The 17,981-nt window shown below is 42.9% G+C and overlaps 1 protein-coding gene across 1 annotated transcript; it reads left to right on the top strand.

The window, feature by feature from the left end:
• Positions 1-2,515: 2,515 nt before the first annotated feature.
• On the top strand, positions 2,516-17,840 carry LOC105912668 (collagen alpha-2(VI) chain-like). Its single transcript, XM_012841651.3, has 28 exons — positions 2,516-2,774; positions 4,610-4,773; positions 5,817-6,421; positions 6,712-6,732; positions 6,918-6,983; positions 7,190-7,243; positions 7,383-7,427; positions 7,533-7,559; positions 7,879-7,905; positions 8,017-8,061; positions 8,275-8,328; positions 8,476-8,538; positions 8,667-8,729; positions 8,877-8,930; positions 9,021-9,056; positions 9,205-9,267; positions 9,471-9,533; positions 10,101-10,163; positions 11,039-11,101; positions 12,649-12,699; positions 12,930-13,028; positions 13,366-13,428; positions 13,906-13,941; positions 14,377-14,422; positions 14,782-14,934; positions 15,096-15,551; positions 15,764-15,802; positions 16,398-17,840. The coding sequence occupies exons 2-28, from the start codon at positions 4,626-4,628 to the stop codon at positions 16,997-16,999; spliced, it is 3,105 nt and encodes a 1,034-aa protein (XP_012697105.2). The 5' UTR covers positions 2,516-2,774; positions 4,610-4,625; the 3' UTR covers positions 17,000-17,840.
• Positions 17,841-17,981: the final 141 nt, after the last annotated feature.

The following is a 17,981-nucleotide window of genomic DNA, read 5'->3' as shown; positions in this document are numbered from 1 at the left end:
ATGAGACGAGACTTCATCATGGCTGTTTAGAGTGGGCCAGACCACAAGCATATCAAATTCCAAGGAGGTCAAGTGACATTTTTGGTAATAAAACATGCACCAAAAAAACATACGCTTTTATCTCAAGCTACACGCCATAAAAAGAAGAATAACATTTGTATATTACAAACAATTCAATTTTATTTATATAGCGCCATAACAATACAATTGCACAATGGCAACAGGGGCAAGAAAAAACTCCCTGTTAGTCAGGAAGGAACCTTAAGCAGAACCACGGCACATAAGGGGGGACCCATCTGCTTGAGGTTGGCCGGGTGGAGATTGGAAGGGGGGGATGGGGGAGGGTTGTGTGGCAGAAGGGGAAGGGAAACAACAAGTGTTGTTCACAGCCTGCATTTGGTAGATGTACATAATATATATACAGACATCCGGTAGTAAATACAGTACATGATACAAACAAGACCAGTTTAGTGGGTATACACTATACACTAGGGTTACTGTTACAGGGGTAAGGGGGGTAGGGACAGAGAAACATGTCGGTGGTGGCAATAATATATATTGTATATAAATGTTAGCATAGGGTATGGTAGAGTAAGTGTACGGCAGTCCGGTGGCGGTGGGTGCAATTTGCAGAGGGTTTCTACAGGTGGATCGGGTGAAGAGACTACAGCAGCGTCCCATAGCTAAGATAGTCTAGATTAGGAGAGAAAGAAAAGAACAGAGTGAGTGAGTAGAGTTTGGCTGTCCATATGCGTAGATGAGGAGTAGTGGGGGTGAGGAGCAATGTTTCAATGTGATCATTGAATGCATACGTAATGTTAGAGCTGTCAGCAGGTCTTATGGGATGTAGTCTTGTGTACAGGACCACATAAAAAAACCAGATACAGGTCTGGCAGACTTGACCCTGACTAAATCCAGATTCCGCTGCTCTCTGGCAGGGGTTTCTTTCATTCAGAAAAAGTTACTCACGTCAACTGCCAAGTCCTTAGCTAGAACTAATACATACTCTATCTACGAGCCCCAATCCTCACCTCACAGTACTAATACATACTCTATCCACGAGCCCTAATCCCCATCACAGTACTAATACATACTCTATCCACGAGCCCTAATCCCCATCACAGTACTAATACATACTCTATCTACGAGCCCTTATCCTCACCTCACAGTACTAATACATACTCTATCCACGAGCCCTAATCCCCATCACAGTACTAATACATACTCTATCCACGAGCCCTTATCCTCACCTCACAGTACTAATACATACTCTATCTACGAGCCCTTATCCTCACCTCACAGTACTAATACATACTCTATCTACGAGCCCTTATCCTCACCTCACAGTACTAATACATACTCTATCCACGAGCCCTTATCCTCACCTCACAGTACTAATACATACTCTATCTACGAGCCCTTATCCTCGCCTCACAGTACTAATACATACTCTATCCACGAGCCCTTATCCTCACCTCACAGTACTTATACATACTCTATCTACGAGCCCTTATCCTCACCTCACAGTACTAATACATACTCTATCTACGAGCCCTTATCCTCACCTCACAGTACTAATACATACTCTATCTACGAGCCCTTATCCTCGCCTCACAGTACTCGAAGCATGGGCTACATATATACACACCTGTGCATACAAATACATATTCGTATTTGACAGCATGTAAGTGAAACCGTTCAAAAGAAAATGCATTGTAATTTTCACTGTGTGGATACCTACATAAACAGACACAAAGATATTTGATCTCTCTTACACACTTTATTAACAAACACTGTTACTCTCGCTCTCTCCTAATATTCAAACAGAAATAACTGAATTTCATCATATTCAACAGTTGTTGAATATCAAATGTATTGTGTTTCCTGGCAGCCACCGGACACGCCATATATGTCATTCTTTTTAGTTTGATTCCTTTGAAAAGGAAAAAAAAACGTCTTTCAGCTGGCGGTTCAATAAAGCCCGAAATGATCTGATCTTGATCTGGCGCTCAACACCACACTACCGTATCCGTGCCACATCGCAACCAGATGCGCTTCTGCTGATGTCTGAGTTGCGCGTATTTACATTAGCGAACGGACTGGGCCATGTGAGGACCAAACTGGGCTGAAGAATGCAGAGTAGGTCCCCTTGGAGGAAGTCCAGATGTCAACAAAGGAGCGAGCAAAGTAAACCGCAAGAAAGACTTCACTGAATACAAGCCAGCTGTCAAGTCCACTGGCAAAAAAAATCTGTTTGAATATAGTCTAATAGGATACGACATGAAAAATAAACTTATTTTATGATCTGAAGTCGACTATGTTATACATCTCATCAAAGACCGAGAGACAAGGACTGAGCTCGCAGCTATGCCCATATGCAAAAACTACAGCATCTTATGTTCCATTGAATGTTGTGTGGATTTTAAATGTAACTGATATGTAACTGGTCATGAGCTGATCAGCACGTGAAACAAGTCATCAAAAGTGCAACTGTGAGTACACGAACACACACACACACACACATACTCATTTGGCATAACCTCTCCCTCCGTAACCCACTCATTCCCCCCGCGCACTCTGTGCTTACAACCTATGAACCACTACCGGATGGAGCAGGAAAATCCTTCTTGATGCCCAGAAGCGCCAATGGAAGCGTGAATACTGGATTGCTACCTTTTCACGGTGTATAGAATGGGATGTAAAGATGAATTTTTAACGGACCATTCTTAATTGCCATCAACTGACAACGTTTTAAGAACATTTTGCGTATTTTGGTAAGATGAACGCATCGTGAGTTTTATGAAGTGCGAAGAATGTTATCTATAACTTTAAATCAAAAGATCTAAGTAGCCTATTCTTCAGATGCAAAAAACTAAATCCAAGATAGCCTGTATAAAACTAAGTTTAGCTTTAAGTAGACGTCCTTCAGACTTCAATTAAACTGTTGAAATCTTGGGGTCAAAAATATGTTGTTTCTAATCTTATTCTTCTGTAAAAGCTTACGTTTCCGAGAGAGAAAGACTGGAATTTGCAACGTTAGTTTGGGTTTATGGCAAGAGCTTCAGCTCTGTCCTCCTGACCGAGTAGCCTTTTGCAACACAATATAACACGGCATCTGTGCAGTTTGTGAAAATACTATGTTTTGATTTTATAATCGTTTTACACTCTTACTTTTGTGACTATTCATAATTTACCTGCTTTTCTAGCCATCCCTGACTACTTCATAATAGTGATGTGTGGTTTGAAATACCACTCAATGCGTTTTGTACTACAAAGTTACATTTTGGTGCGTATATTGATAGGAAGGGGCTTTCAAAGGTATTGAGTGTCCTTATGAAATATTCTTGTTGAGACAGTAACACTGTGAGGGGTCTTGTAGTGTAAATGTAGTGTGTTTGGTGTAGTGTAAACTTGTAGTGAGGGGTAAATGTAGAGTGTTTGTGTGAGATGTACATGCTGAAACAATGCATGTTCTAGCATCCTGTACAAGCGGCTGGTAAGGGTCTGTTTGAGGGTGAAGGGGCCAGTCCTGGGAGGGTGTCATGATATGGCAGAAAGTGTTTTGGGGCAGTGGTGGTGGTGAAGGTGTTTGTGTGTGTGAGTGTGCATGTGTGTGTGTGTGTGTATGTGTACGTGTACGTGTGTGTGTGTGTGTGTGTGTGTGTGTGTGTGTATGTGTACGTGTGCGTGTGCGTGTGCGTGTGTGTGTGTTTGTATGTGTGTGTGTGTGTGTGTGTATGTGTGTGTGTGTGTACGTGTGTGTGTGTGTGTGTGTGTGGGTTTAAGGGGGTGGCTCTGGAAAACATCCAAACACAGCTGTTCAGCTGATGGCCAGTGCACTAATAGTTAAAGTGATGGGTTCTTTTCAGTTTTTCTCTTATAGATTTTTTGCTAAGTGCTTATATCATACGGTCTCCGGCGTATGTATACATGTCTTGAATGATGCTATACTTTTTCCAGTCTCTGCTCTTCATCAAGGGTCCACTCATGCTAATGTGTGTGTGTTAGTGTTTAAACAGCGCCTGGCATAAATACTGTGCCTTTCTGCAGTGTAGTTCTCTAGTTCAGCTGCCCACGGCTCGCCCAAGACGTCTGGGGATTTTAAGGTCACTCACTCTCTTCCAAGTAGTTTTGGAGGTGTGACGACAAGACAGTTTTTCTCAACGTCCCTCAGCTTTTTATTCATCTTATTTTTCTTGTTCTGGTTTTTAATTATTTACCCACTTTTTGCCCTTTTGGGTACATCAGTAATTGAAAAACACCTTGTACTTCTTATGTCATGCTAGAAGGTTAATTTGAGGTCAAAGTAAGGTTCAGGTTTAGGGTTATAGGTAGTAGTAGTGTCACAATGTTCAGCGAAATGAAAAGAATATTTAAGTGGGACTTTTCTTTGCATTTTCCTTGCCATTTGTTTACACTTGTAGTCCCAAAGAATATAAAGGAATACATACAAACACCTAAAACAAACAATTAATATTCACAGAATATACGGAGTTACTGTGAAACATCATCACTGTAGGGGTAAAGTTTTTTTTAAATGTATTTTCTTTTTTTTTGGACAAAAATGACATAATGCTTAACTAAAGAGAGCCTCTATGTTCTAATTCAGTGCTGTAGAAGTCAAGATGACTGTAAGCCAGGTGGTCCTGGTGTTGGGGTTACTGTGGGTCAGCACCAACGCACAGGTCAGAGGCCCGCGTCCGTGGCCCCCGCAGGGAATCGAGCCGGATCCAGACACAACTGTTCCCGACCCATCAGTCCCGTGTTGTCATAGTGAGTATGAGGATGTCTGCAAGTGTGCTAGTGTGGAAAACTGCAGAGTATTTCAGTGTTTGATTGTGTGATTGATCAGTCAATTATCATTGATTACACATCCTGATTTAGGCAACTTGGCTCATGGGCTTATGGTACAGTCAAGGACAGGGGGGAAGTGTGTGTGTGTGTGTGTGTTTGTGTGTCTCTGTGTGTGTGTGTGTGTGTGTGTGTGTGTGTGTGTGTGTGTGTGTGTGTGTGTGTGTGTGTTTGTGTGTCTCTGTGTGTGTGTGTGTGTGTGTGTGTGTGTTTGTGTGTTTATGTCTCTGTGTGTGTGTGTGTGGAGGGGGGGGTTATGGTGTTGGAGAGGATGCTTAATGTGTGTTTAATGAAAATTAATGGTCTGCAATCAGTCAACAGTCATCACAGCCAGTCAACACAGAAAGAAGAGAATAAAACAAACATTCTTCATAGTAATTTTAGACTAAACTATGGAAATTTAGATATCAATGATAAAGAAATTTGAAACAAATTGGATTTTAAAACTATGTCAATATTGGAAGGTTCTTAGATTCCCCTATAATTTGATACAGTTGTAGAGCAGCTGGGTCCAACCCTAACCCACATGTCCCACCATGCGATCCTTCTTGTGCAGTAATATTCAGATGGAGATCCCTGTCTTGTTTGTGAAAACATGAAAATCACTAAACCCATCAAACAGATTGATTGATTTTTGAGAGCTATTCTCTCTGTGTTGTCATGCAAGTTTGTATGCATGTTCTGGAGAATGCGATGTGAAAAAAAGGTTTCTATGGAGACGTATCTGCATTGTGACTCAGACAGTTTTCACATAGTATGCCATGAAAAGCCATTTCAACACCAGACAAAGAAATGTTTTCTTGCAGGTTTAATCTAGTATTTCGTCCCCACATGCTCTCTGATAAACCCTTCACCAGTATTATTTATGTACCTTGAAAAAAAACCTGTAAAAGTCTGTCAGTGTTTTGAAAGTAAACAAGACATTTGCTGCAGACTAACACTAAAAATGGTATCCCCCCCAACAGAAGAAATCATGTGTCCGATCAACGTGTTCTTCGTCTTGGACACTTCCGAGTCCGTGGCGTTGCTGGAGAAGCCCCCTGGCAGCGTGGTGGCGAGTATCAAAGAGTTCACCAAGTACTTCGCCGTGCGACTGAAGGACGAGACCTACACCAATGGCGTCCAGCTCAGCTGGACCATGGGAGGCCTCCACTTCTCCCAGAACAACAAGGTCTTCAGCAGGATCACCAGCCGTGAAGAATTCCTCCGGAACGTCAACTCTATCACCTACTTTGGCAAGGGCTCGTACATCGACTGCGCCCTCAACAACATGACTGAGGAGATCGCACGGCACCCGTTTCCGATGAAGACGGTGAACTTTGGGGTGGTCGTGACGGACGGCTATGAGACTGGCAACCACTGTGGTGGCATCAAGATGGCCGCTGAGCGGGCGAAGGACCATGGGACTCAGCTGTTCTCCGTCGCCGTGTCCGGTACTAAGGCGGAGGCGGGACTGCAACTGATCGCCAGCTCCCCCGTGGAACTGTTCCGTGACGACTACGTGGCCGTCGATCTTCCTCAGAGTGCGAACGTTAACATGCCAACGATTGAACGGATTATTAAAGCAATGGTAAGCCTGGCATGTGTAGCCGCCAACAAGCAGATACGCCAATGAATGGTTGCATTGTGTGTCACGATTAATAATGTGATGTCGAGCTTTGGCACATACAAGTCCAGATGCAATATCCTGTGTCGTGACCTTTACACTAAACCCCTGTTGTCCAGTGTTCTGTAGAAAATGTTTGAAAACTGTGGCACATTGTACTTCCACTGCAGACAGTATAATACATTATGTGAAAATGCCATGTGTGTTTAGTTGTCATATGTGACGCCGACTGTCCTTTCTGTGTCTCTCTCCAGAAACATCGTGCCTATCAGGAGGTGAGAAATGAGGAGCACACATACAAGCGAAGTGGACTGGACAGTGCATATAGTCCTACCAGCATACACCCCGGAAGAAAAACCTAGTTTATTATTGTTTTTTTTTTCATGGTATTCATCTTTGGTTTAACTTGATGCTGTATGGGGGACATTGCTGACTAATAAGACCATGTTTATCTTTGCAGTGTTTCAAACCCAAATGTGTAGAACATGATGGCCCTCCCGGTCCCAAAGGCTTCAGAGGAGCAAAAGTGAGTTGGAAAGCGTCGACGACTAACGATGCAAATTAAATGATAATAATGAATATTGAGATAATGGAATAATGAGATAATGAAAATGACTAATGATATAATAAATGAATCTACTTTATCATCAATATTAATCAAGTACATACTACTCCACATTAATATCAGTGCGAAACTCCTAATATTCCTATTGTCTGCTTGGCATCATTCAGGGACAAAAGGGGGGTATCGGAGTGCCTGGGTCGAAAGGCGGTGACGGGCGGGCGGTGAGATAAGACTTCTCTTGTCATAATTATTCTTGTGACTTTTTCATAATTGATTACAGCGTTTGATGGCCAATGGTTTTCTGAATGTGGTGTTGAGGCGTAAACATGGTCATGATCACGCGTGTGCTGTCTTTTGCAGGGGGATCCAGGGCTTGAGGGTCCGATTGGCCCTCCGGGTCCAAAGGTAGGTCTTTTCAGCTACACAAAAACTTTTGTCACATACAGTACAAAGCCATCTTATGGTTTAAATGTGTGAGTGCCTTCACATCCCAATTTTGTTTTTCTCCAGGGTGAAACAGGAGCGATAGGAGATAAAGTGAGTCACCAAACAACATAAACACTTAACCCCGAACACCTAAACCCAAACACCCAAACCTAAACACCTAAACCCGAACACCTAAACCTAAACGATACATCCAGACTATAGATGCATTTACCCACTTTTACGGGATATACTTATAGACATATATAAGTATACCCCATATATACCCCACTATATATATTTATATATACATACTGTATATATACTTATATTTACTATGTGGAATAGTACACCACCTATTCTTTTCAGAAATAGTATAGAAATAAACTGCTACATTCATAAACATTTATTTTCTGTTCTTTGTTGTGTGTAGGGTGACATTGGAGACCAAGGGGGAAAGGTATGACACACAACAATATATACAGTAATAGTTCTCTAAGAAACCCATACATGGCTATTTAGGGTGCACCAGTGAGTTCTGACGCCCTAATATTTTTTCCCCAATGTCTAGGGCACAGTGGGACTTCCTGGTCGCAATGGAACAGATGGTCAGAAGGTAAAACGGAGAAATTCTGATCCTTATGGTGACATTTTAAAGTAGTAGGTTTTTTTTTAAAGTGGTAGATTTTAAAGTTATTTTGCCTTTCAGAGATTTATAAATTCCCTCAGTGAGGTTGTTATGTGCTGATGCAGAGCATTAGAGCATATTCCACTGTATTCAAAGAGATTGGAGAACTCACAACATTAACGCGAGTATGTGGCATTTCAGGGTAAGATCGGGCGGATCGGCGCCCCTGGTTGTAAAGGGGACCCAGGAGACAAGGTTGGTCTCATATTCTCACATTGTGTGAATTTCATTAGTGTCAGTGCACATAAAAACATCTCACAGTGTTACTAACGTTACACGTTACACATTACATGTTACACGTTACATGTTACATGTCACACTTTCGTGTTTTCCATCTCACAGGGATCGGACGGGTATCCTGGAGACGGTGGTGACCCTGGACCCGGGGGAACTGTAGGAGCGAAGGTGAAGTCCTGAGGGGATTTTAAGAATGGTTGCCTACGGTAACCTCTTTAAGAGGAGTGGTGTTGCCCACGGTAACCTCTTTAAGAGGAGTGGAATAATCCTGTCTTGTGCTTTTTGTCCTTTTTTAGGGGGATTCTGGACGGCAAGGCAGATTAGGCCCACCTGGGCCACCAGGAGATGTTGGACCTAAAGTACATCAAAAATCAATCATGCCCTTTCATTACTCTATAATACACTATTTTGTTTTATAGTATTCTATCAAGCACACATAAACAGCTAATTTTTATTACTACTTTTTACTACTGCGCGGTGAAATGATCTTGTGTTTATTGCACTAGGGGGAAGGAGGGGTGCCAGGAACACAAGGGTTTCCAGGAACGAAAGGGTCACGGGTAGGTGACGTGATGTGACGTGCTGAGAGCTTTTCGTTTTTCCCTCTTCCAATGTTTGCTGCTCTGTGACTGAAAGCATGTTGTTTTCAGGGAGGACCAGGGGGAGGCGGGCCTGTAGGAGAGAAGGTAAACAATAATAATAATTTGAACAATAATAACAAACACTACAACATCACATCATATATGTCTCTTACATTAATCCCTATTTCTTATCGATTCCTTCCATTCACGGACGTAATATGGAGTAGTGAAGTACATTTGCTGTCATTTCTAGGGAAAAAGAGGCATTACTGGAGCCAAAGGCACAGAAGGGCGTGTTGGACCCAAAGGAGATAAGGTTTGGTCACAGACACAAACTCTGTTACACTGCTGCAAGTCCCCAGTCTACGTCCCCGGGACTTCTGTCACAGTTTGACAGACCCTGGGAGACTGCTGTGCATTGACGCGCCTTTGAAGAACAGTAAAAGGAGAATGTAGTCTTTGGATTTGGTAACTAAACAGTACATGTCACAGGAATAAGCATTCTCTTGCTGATCCCAGGGGGAGGCAGGCCCAGAGGGTACGAGGGGATCTACTGGACCGGTCGGAAGTAAGGGAGCCAAGGTAAAAACATTTGTTAGGCTGCCATCAGCATCATACACATCATATGAATGGTAAAGCATCTTGTTAAAGATAATGCCACCAACCAGTGTTTTATAAAGTCAATTCTGAACATTAACCTTTAAATTCACTTAGTTATTTTTGAAGTCCTCACAGTTATTGTAAGTTCTGGATCTTTTGTTTTTGTTCTTGTTTTTGTATGCATGTAGTTTTGTTCATTATCACCAAACTGCAAGTAATGCAAGCAAATCTGCTAGTACAATCAGCAATTTAATGTACAAATACAATCTGCAAGTACAACTCCCCACCCTACCAACCAGAGCCAGAGAGGTCAGCGTCAGTTGAGCCACCATAGCTTCACACTGATGTGTTCATCCCTTTGGGAGTCCTGCATTAAATTGCTGTGGTTCACTTGAAATGAGTAGCTGCACTTGCAAATACCAAAACATGAGTGAGCTATGATTCATTCTTTATAAAAGACTGCTGACTGCTTATATTTAATGGAAAGTACATGCTTGTTGCTTTAAAGTCCATATCACCACTCACCTTCTCTTTACCCTCTGTATACAGGGACATCCTGGTTTGGGAGGTCCTAGAGGACAACCAGGGGAAACAGGAACTCCTGGCATCCAGGTGGGTCAAATCCTGATGCATGATGGGAGTTGACTCTAAAGCAAGAGGTTCCTCCCTCCTCAGCATACATGTGTGTACAATGGGGGTTGGGTTGGGTACTCCACACTGGAAATGACATAGACATGGTCAAAAAGCCTTGATAGATAGACTAGACAGATAGATAGATAGATAGATAGATAGATAGATAGATAGATAGATCGATAGATAGATAGTGTTAGAATCTGCAGCTGACAAACCTTTGGACCTTGGACCAGAGAGGAGGTCAAAGGTGAGTCAAAGGTTTCTCTGAGGTTTATTCCAGCGTGCTCCTGCAGGGAGTCAATTCCAGCAACCAACACAGAAGCAATAAAGTGACTAAAGCACATTACAGTGTTCAACCATGTGAATCTCAGTTCTCCCTAGCTTGTCTGTTTGAGGTGATATTGCTGCATGGTTCTTGTTTGCTGATATAAACAATTGTGATTTGTGCTTATGCAGGACTCTATGGCACTGGTGAAAAGGATTAACAGTTTCAAAATGGCATCTTTAGATAGTGAAACTGGTCTTTTCTTTAAGCCTGTGTATAAAGCCAAATCTTGCTTTGTCTAAGCCTTGCCTCATTAGTTCTACTTTCAGCTAGGTATACTACATAAGCAGAATTTTAACAAAAAATACTTAAATAAAGACTTACATTGTCTTTGAATGTAAATGTATTGATACATTGAATTATTGAAAAAGAAACAGTTCCCCTTCTGAAGCTCCCATCTGACTGTGAAATGTCATTCCTTCCTTTGAACTGTCTGACAAATGTCAGAATCAATACTATTTAAACCGGTTGACTGCTTTGGATAACACATGGGGATTAAACTCCCCTCCCTCTCTCTTGTGTGTCCTAGGGTTCTGCAGGGGATCCTGGAGACGAGGGCCCCAGGGGAACCGTTGGCCCCCCAGGACCAAGGGTATATCAACACACTTAACACACACCCACAGACAACAGTAGAATACCACTTACTAGCCTATCCTACATGCCTTACTGCTAGCCTTACTAGCCTCTGCTAGCCTTACTAGCCTCTGCTTTGGAACGCTCCGCCGATAATAGCTAGCTGCACTGTTCTAGAACACTCCTGATATAAGTCTGTAGGGTGTTCTAGAACAGTAAACCTCTGTAGACCTAAGGTATTTAAGAAGTGCAGCAAAGTGCTCACAAAGGACTTAAGAGCTCACCAGTGCTTTTTTAAATCATGCTGCACTACATCTACAGATAAGTGTGCTGCTTTATAGAAGTAGAGGGAATGTGCCAACTGCAACAGCCCACTCATTCTCACCAAACTACTGAGTCACATCACAGTTCTACACCTGTGTGGCTGTCACTGTCACAGCTCAAATTGATTCATAATACTTTGTAGTTAGCACAATATCTGTGTATATTCAGTATATATCAAGTCGTGTTCAGAATGTCCAGAATGAGTGAACTGTCTGTATGTAGTTCATCCATTTTATAATTTGCATCTGAACAAGATACTGTGGATGCTCACAGTACAAAATGGTGCGCCGATCTTTCCCTTCTCATCTGACTTTCAGGACACACTACAGGCTGTACATAGCAGACAGCAAAACTTGTCCTTCTAGAGGGTCCAACCATCCAAATTTAAAAAGAGGGACATAACGACAAAGAGCTCACTGTCTGACAACTTGCAGCATATTTAAGGATCAGGAATGCAAGAAGCTATACTCTGTCTCAATTATTTGAAGTGGAAATCACTGTAACAAAGCTCAGTATGTCTGAGAATTGTTCACCCATTTCATAATGCACCAATTAAGCAAATGCGCCTGTCTATCAAAGAAAATGCATTAAAGTAGAAGTCATTCACATCTGACAAAAACAACAACAAAAACTAGTTCTGAACTAAATAGGGCTGCATTCTTTTCCATGGTGTCTGAAAAGATAGTACTGTGCCACTGCCTTGACAAAAAAGTATGCATGTCATTTTAGGCTCTCCCATTGCTGTGCTGTGATTTACGCGCCTCCATTGGCAGAGCGGGCGTGGAATGGACTGAACATTTCCATTTCCTGTCGTGTTTATTATAGTCTAAGCTTTCTCTCAAATAAATGCAGAGCTTACAATAAGTCAACACATTGTAGAGAATCTGCAGACCCAAACCCATGATCCACTTTCTTTCACATTTTTTGATAGCTGGAGTGTTATGACTGGAGGCTTTATTACGCACGGTGTTTGTATTCCATCATGAAATACTGCAATCCATCACATAAACTGTGTATTTAAGCTGATCCCGGTATCTTCATGAGTTATTATGGAACGTGCTGCCTCATGCAGTGCTTTGTGTTGGCTAACCCAGTCATAATCCAATACATTTTACATTAGTGTAGACCCAAGTTATATGTTATATCCATCAGTGATCTACATATTGGTAATTATGATGGAAATTCTTCTTATTGCGCAATCACCGTTTTTCATATAAAATTCTTGCCCTGTCTCCGTCATAGGGTGACCGTGGAAGAGACGGGTTCAGCTATCCTGGCTCCAGAGGACCAACGGTGAGAAGAGTTTGGATTTCTTTATGGCGGCCAATACTCAGATGACCTTCTAGAAGCTTCTAGAACTAGATTATTTTCTTCTCCTGGATCTTGTGACTGTGCATGCACTTCGTCCATGTTATAGGGATTGCAGATTGTACGCCGAATGTGTATTGCTATTAGACTTCTCCAGTAATCCAATCCACAAATAAACAAGTTTTGTTGTTGTTGTTGTTGTTGTTGTTACCCAGGGCGACCAGGGTGAGAAGGGGAGGAGGGGTCAACGAGGGAGCAGAGGAGACTGTGGGGCCAAAGGAGATCCTGGGACCAAGGGCGGAAAGGGCGAAACGGTGAGAGATCTGGCTCATGTCATTAGAATACAATCTTTGTGGAGTATTGCCATTTAAACACAACCAGGCATCACTGGTGGAATAGTTTTTAGCCATCTCATTGTTTTTCAACTAATCATTACAGTAGAAAATGTATTATTTTATCTGTGACATGGCTGATTCGTTTGGTATATCATAAAATATTGCCAACTGCCATACTGGACTGTATGCATGTAGTTAACACAGCTAACAGACAGGAGTCCCTGATTCTCTTTAAAAATGCAAGTCAACTCAAGGCTTTACTTTAAAAGCAGTACTGATTCCAGGTGTTTAAGGGTTCTGTTGTTCTCCTTGTCAGGGTAAACCAGGACTACTGGGACAATCCGGTCGCAGAGGACCTTCAGGAGAAACTGGTTCTCCTGTAAGTGCTGAGAACCAGGCAGCAGCGGGAACCGGAGCCAGAACCACAGTGTGGTTTGGGAAGTCAGGAAGTCCTACCCCAAAAACCCTCAAGGCTCATTAGATGACAATAGACAGTGAATGGATGCGAGGGGCCAATGCTGCCGCAACTTGTTGCATGTTTAGCAGTTAGGCAAATTACTATGTAGCTGTTTCTGGATTGTCTGTTAGATGGCCATCAAGCAATTTAGCTGGTATTGTCTGACAAAGCCTCAAAGCCCAGGGTTTGTCTATGCATTCGCATAAGAACAGTTGTAACACTGCCTATTTAAATCACTCTGAGCTCCAACTGATTCTTAGCTTTCCATTAAGGACTACAACTAAATAACCACATAAAAATGAATGATAGAATGGAATCTATTGTTAGTCCCTAATTAGGAACCATTTTGTGCCCCTTCTGCAAACACTGTTATGACTCTGTCATGACTCTTTTTCATAGGGGGGGTCAGGCCCTGAAGGAGACCCTGGACTGAATGTGAGTTATCTCTCCTTTTTCATCATGTTCTAGTGAACTACATTTACATTTTTACATTTTGTCATTGTAGCAGACGCTTTTATCCAAAGCGACTTACAAGGATGTATACACATTTTACATTTACACTGATGGCACACTGCACATCAGGAGCAATTAGGGGTTTAGTGTCTTGCTCAAGGATGTTCCGACAGGGAATCGAACTAGCAACCTTCTGATTACTAAACGACTTATCTACCTCCTGTACCACATTTTTAAGTATACATAATCCTCCTGTGTTCACTTCCCCACTGAACTACATTTTTAAGTATACCTAATTCTCCTGTGTACACTTCCCCATTGAACTACATGTTTAAGTATACCTAATTCTCCTGTGTACACTTCCCCATTGAACTACATGTTTAAGTATACCTAATTCTTCTGTGTACACTTCCCCAGGACTGTGATGTCATGAGCTACATCAGAGAGACATGTGGTTGTTGTGGTAAGTTGTCTACATAAGTGAATGAAGGCTAGTATGTCAAAGAGAACAACTAGAAGTGCACTCAGAGCACAGACCTCCGCCAAGGCCAAATGCATCTCGTAATGTAAAAGAAAGTGAGAAAAAAACAATCCTGGATCCCGTCCAAAATGTAATGGATTCTACTTTGGCCCGTGTTCCATTCCTCCACCAGGTTTCATGAGAATAGGGCTGGTAGTTTTTGCATAATTCTGCTGGCAGACAGACAAACAAACAAACAAACAAGATTGTAATTTTTTTGTTACTACAATTTTTCAAAGAACTGACTTAATTAAAAACATTAAAGTAACAAATGAACAAACTGGTGTTGTGTTTTTTCACAGACTGCGAGAAGCACTGCGGCGCTCTGGACATTGTGTTTGTGATTGACAGCTCAGAGAGTGTCGGGCTCACAAACTTCACCCTGGAAAAACACTTTGTCATCAACACAATGAACAAGCTGGGCTCCATGGCAACCGACCCCAAATCACCTACAGGTATAGATGCTCTGTGAGTCATAAAAATGGAATTTGGAATTAGTTTTTTTTTCCCCTCATTAATAAATAGCTGTAGCTAGAGATTTTGTGAGGCTCTTTCCTCCCTTCAATCTAGATGACAGTCTTCCATACTTGCTGAAATACCCTATTTAATTTTACAGGGACTCGAGTCGGAGTTGTGCAGTACAGCCACAACGGAACCTTCGAGGCTATCCATCTCAATGACCCAAACATCAACTCACTCTCAGCCCTCAAGAAGGCCATCAAGGAACTAAAGTGGATCGCCGGTGGAACCTGGACTCCGTCTGCCCTCAAATACGCCTACGACACCCTCATCCGTAACGGGAAACGTGAAGGGGCCAGGGTGACTGCGGTGGTGATCACAGACGGTCGCTACGACCCTAAAGACCAACCTGGCTTGCTCCGTTCCCTCTGTCAGGACCCCAGCGTAGACGTCATGGCCGTGGGAATCGGGGACATGTTCAACGTCCCAGGGCAGGACGAGACGCTGGTCAGCATCACGTGTGACCGGCCCCAGCGCGTGAGGAACATGACCCGCTACACTGACCTGGTGGCGGAGGAGTTCATCCAGGAGGTCGAGACAGTGCTCTGTCCTGGTATAGCACCAATCCTGCCATGTTACACTGACGGCTACATAATTGCTATTTTTTTTACCATTTATAATCTTTTCCTGTTACTATAACAGGTATCACTACATAACGTTAGCTAATTCATTAAATAAACTAATCTTTTAAGTAACTAGCATTCCCACGTCTTCTGTGGCATCCTACTGGGTTTGATTTATAGAACTGTCTCTTTTGTTATCCAGACCCCGTAATCGTTTGCCCAGATCTGCCATGCCAGAAAGGTAACATTGATTTCCTTGTTTATCGTGTTTACATTTACATTTAGTCATTTAGCAGACGCTTTTATCCAAAGCGACTTACATATGTGCGACGTACAATGTATACACATTTTACATTTTCACTGATGGCACACTGCACATCAGGAGCAATTAGGGGTTCAGTGCCTTGCTCAAGGACACTTCGACAGGGAATCGAACTAGCAACCCTCTGATTACTAAACGACTTCTTTACCTCCTGTACCACTGCCGCCCCACTGCCGTGTTATCCTCATGCACAGTGGTGGGGGAAGCTACACCAACACTGGTCATGCATTAAGTGTCCTCTGGGCCTTCAGGGGGTCAAAAACCATGGGAAAGACTTTACTAACATTACAGAAATAAAAATTAGGCACATGAGCCGACAACTAGCAATGGATATTATCTGTCCATATAGAACATTTAGAAGTTGTGAACAACCAGTACTGTCTTCACATAATGAATAGTACTGTATATAAACACTTATCTGCTAGGAATGCAGATTTGTATTGAGAACTTGTAAAAAGCTACTCTCGAACGCTGTTACTTTTATTTCATCGCGCAAATCTTTCTTCTCCCTCAGAGATTGCTGTGGCGCCTTGTGCCGACCGGCCCGCGGATCTCGTCTTTCTGGTGGACGGCTCAGAGCGCCTCGGCCAGGATGACTTCGACCGCGTGCGCGCCTTCATCGAGAAAGTGGCGCGGCGCCTCCCGTTGGCCCAGGATGCCAGCGACACCATGCGCTCCCGTGTGGCCGTGATGCAGTACGGCCAAGCCAACCAGCACGAGATGACCTCCGGTTTCACGCACGACCTCTCCGTTCTCACCAAGCGTCTGGAGGGCATGCGTTACCTGGACGCCTCCTCCGACGTCACCTCCGCCATCACGCACGCCGTCAGCAACGTTCTCTTCTCCGAGCGTGTGCGGCAGACCAGGAGGGAGGCCGAGGTCAACTTCGTCTTCGTTACGGACGGCGTCACGACTACAGAGGGGCTAAAGGAGGTTCTCGGAGTCATGCGGAAAGAGCAGGTGGTACCCATGGTCGTCGCCATGGGAAACGAGGTGGACAAGGACGTTGTCATGGAGTTGGCATTCAGGGATCACAATGCAGTGTTCCAGGGGCCAGACTACACACACCTGTCCAAGCAGAACTTTTTTGACCGGTTCTTCCGGTGGGTGTGTTAATGTTAAGGGGAGGAGTGAGATGTTTAGTTCCCCTAACCACTGGTACTTTTTTTTTTTCTTAACTTTTTTTTGTTACACGAGACCATCCACTCTTATTCCTTCTCATAGTATGGTAATACCAAGATTAACACATTTGTTTGTTGATTGTTGATTAACACAAGCTGTCACATACTAGACTATTTTGAGCAAAAACAACTTCATGTTTTTATGGACATACTGAGAACAACTTCACCAGGGGTTGATCCATTCAATATCAAATTCATAATCATGCTTTCCCATGATTTATTCCTCATTACAACATAACAGCACCCACTTGCAGTGGAAGGGTTAGCATCCAGCGATGTATCTTTTCCTACGTGTCTTTCTCCTTACTGTAAGTTACATTGACCTTAAAGGGAAACACCAGGGCCAAGGTGAGATACCTTATCTGCTGTCCTCAAATAACCAGCACCAAGCACTGAGACGCAGGTCACGGTCAGAGAGGGCTCTGTATGTTTTTTTGTCATTCAAGACAAGTAGTGTAGCTTTGGGTCCATTATTTCCCATCTAAGTTGTATTTTCCCTTGAAGCCCCACACATAGGCACATTGAGAAAAAACCCTGACTCGCCCTTGAGTAATTTTCTCAGAGCCTTGACAGCAGTAATTTAAGATATTTCACTACACAGCAACAGGGTGTGTTCAATAATAATATTAGTGTAGCCATTATCACGGTATAATGTTCTTACACACAATTGTCTCCCTATATCAAAGTGCTAATCTTTGGTCTGGTTACCAAAAAGACATGTTGTAAGATCCACTGGGTGCTTTTGAGTTCAAATAAACAATGTTGTGTTTCCCCAAGTTGTCGTTTCAATGAAACTCAGGCACTCAGTAAGCAAACAGGCCATCGTACTTCTGCAGAGCACGTTCACAGGCGAGCACACACACACACACACACACACACACACACACACACACACACGAATGAGTTCAGACTCGCAC

This window comes from Clupea harengus, chromosome 2, assembly GCF_900700415.2.
Source record: "Clupea harengus chromosome 2, Ch_v2.0.2, whole genome shotgun sequence".
Taxonomy (NCBI): domain Eukaryota; kingdom Metazoa; phylum Chordata; class Actinopteri; order Clupeiformes; family Clupeidae; genus Clupea; species Clupea harengus.
This window is presented reverse-complemented; position numbering and strand designations above follow the sequence as displayed.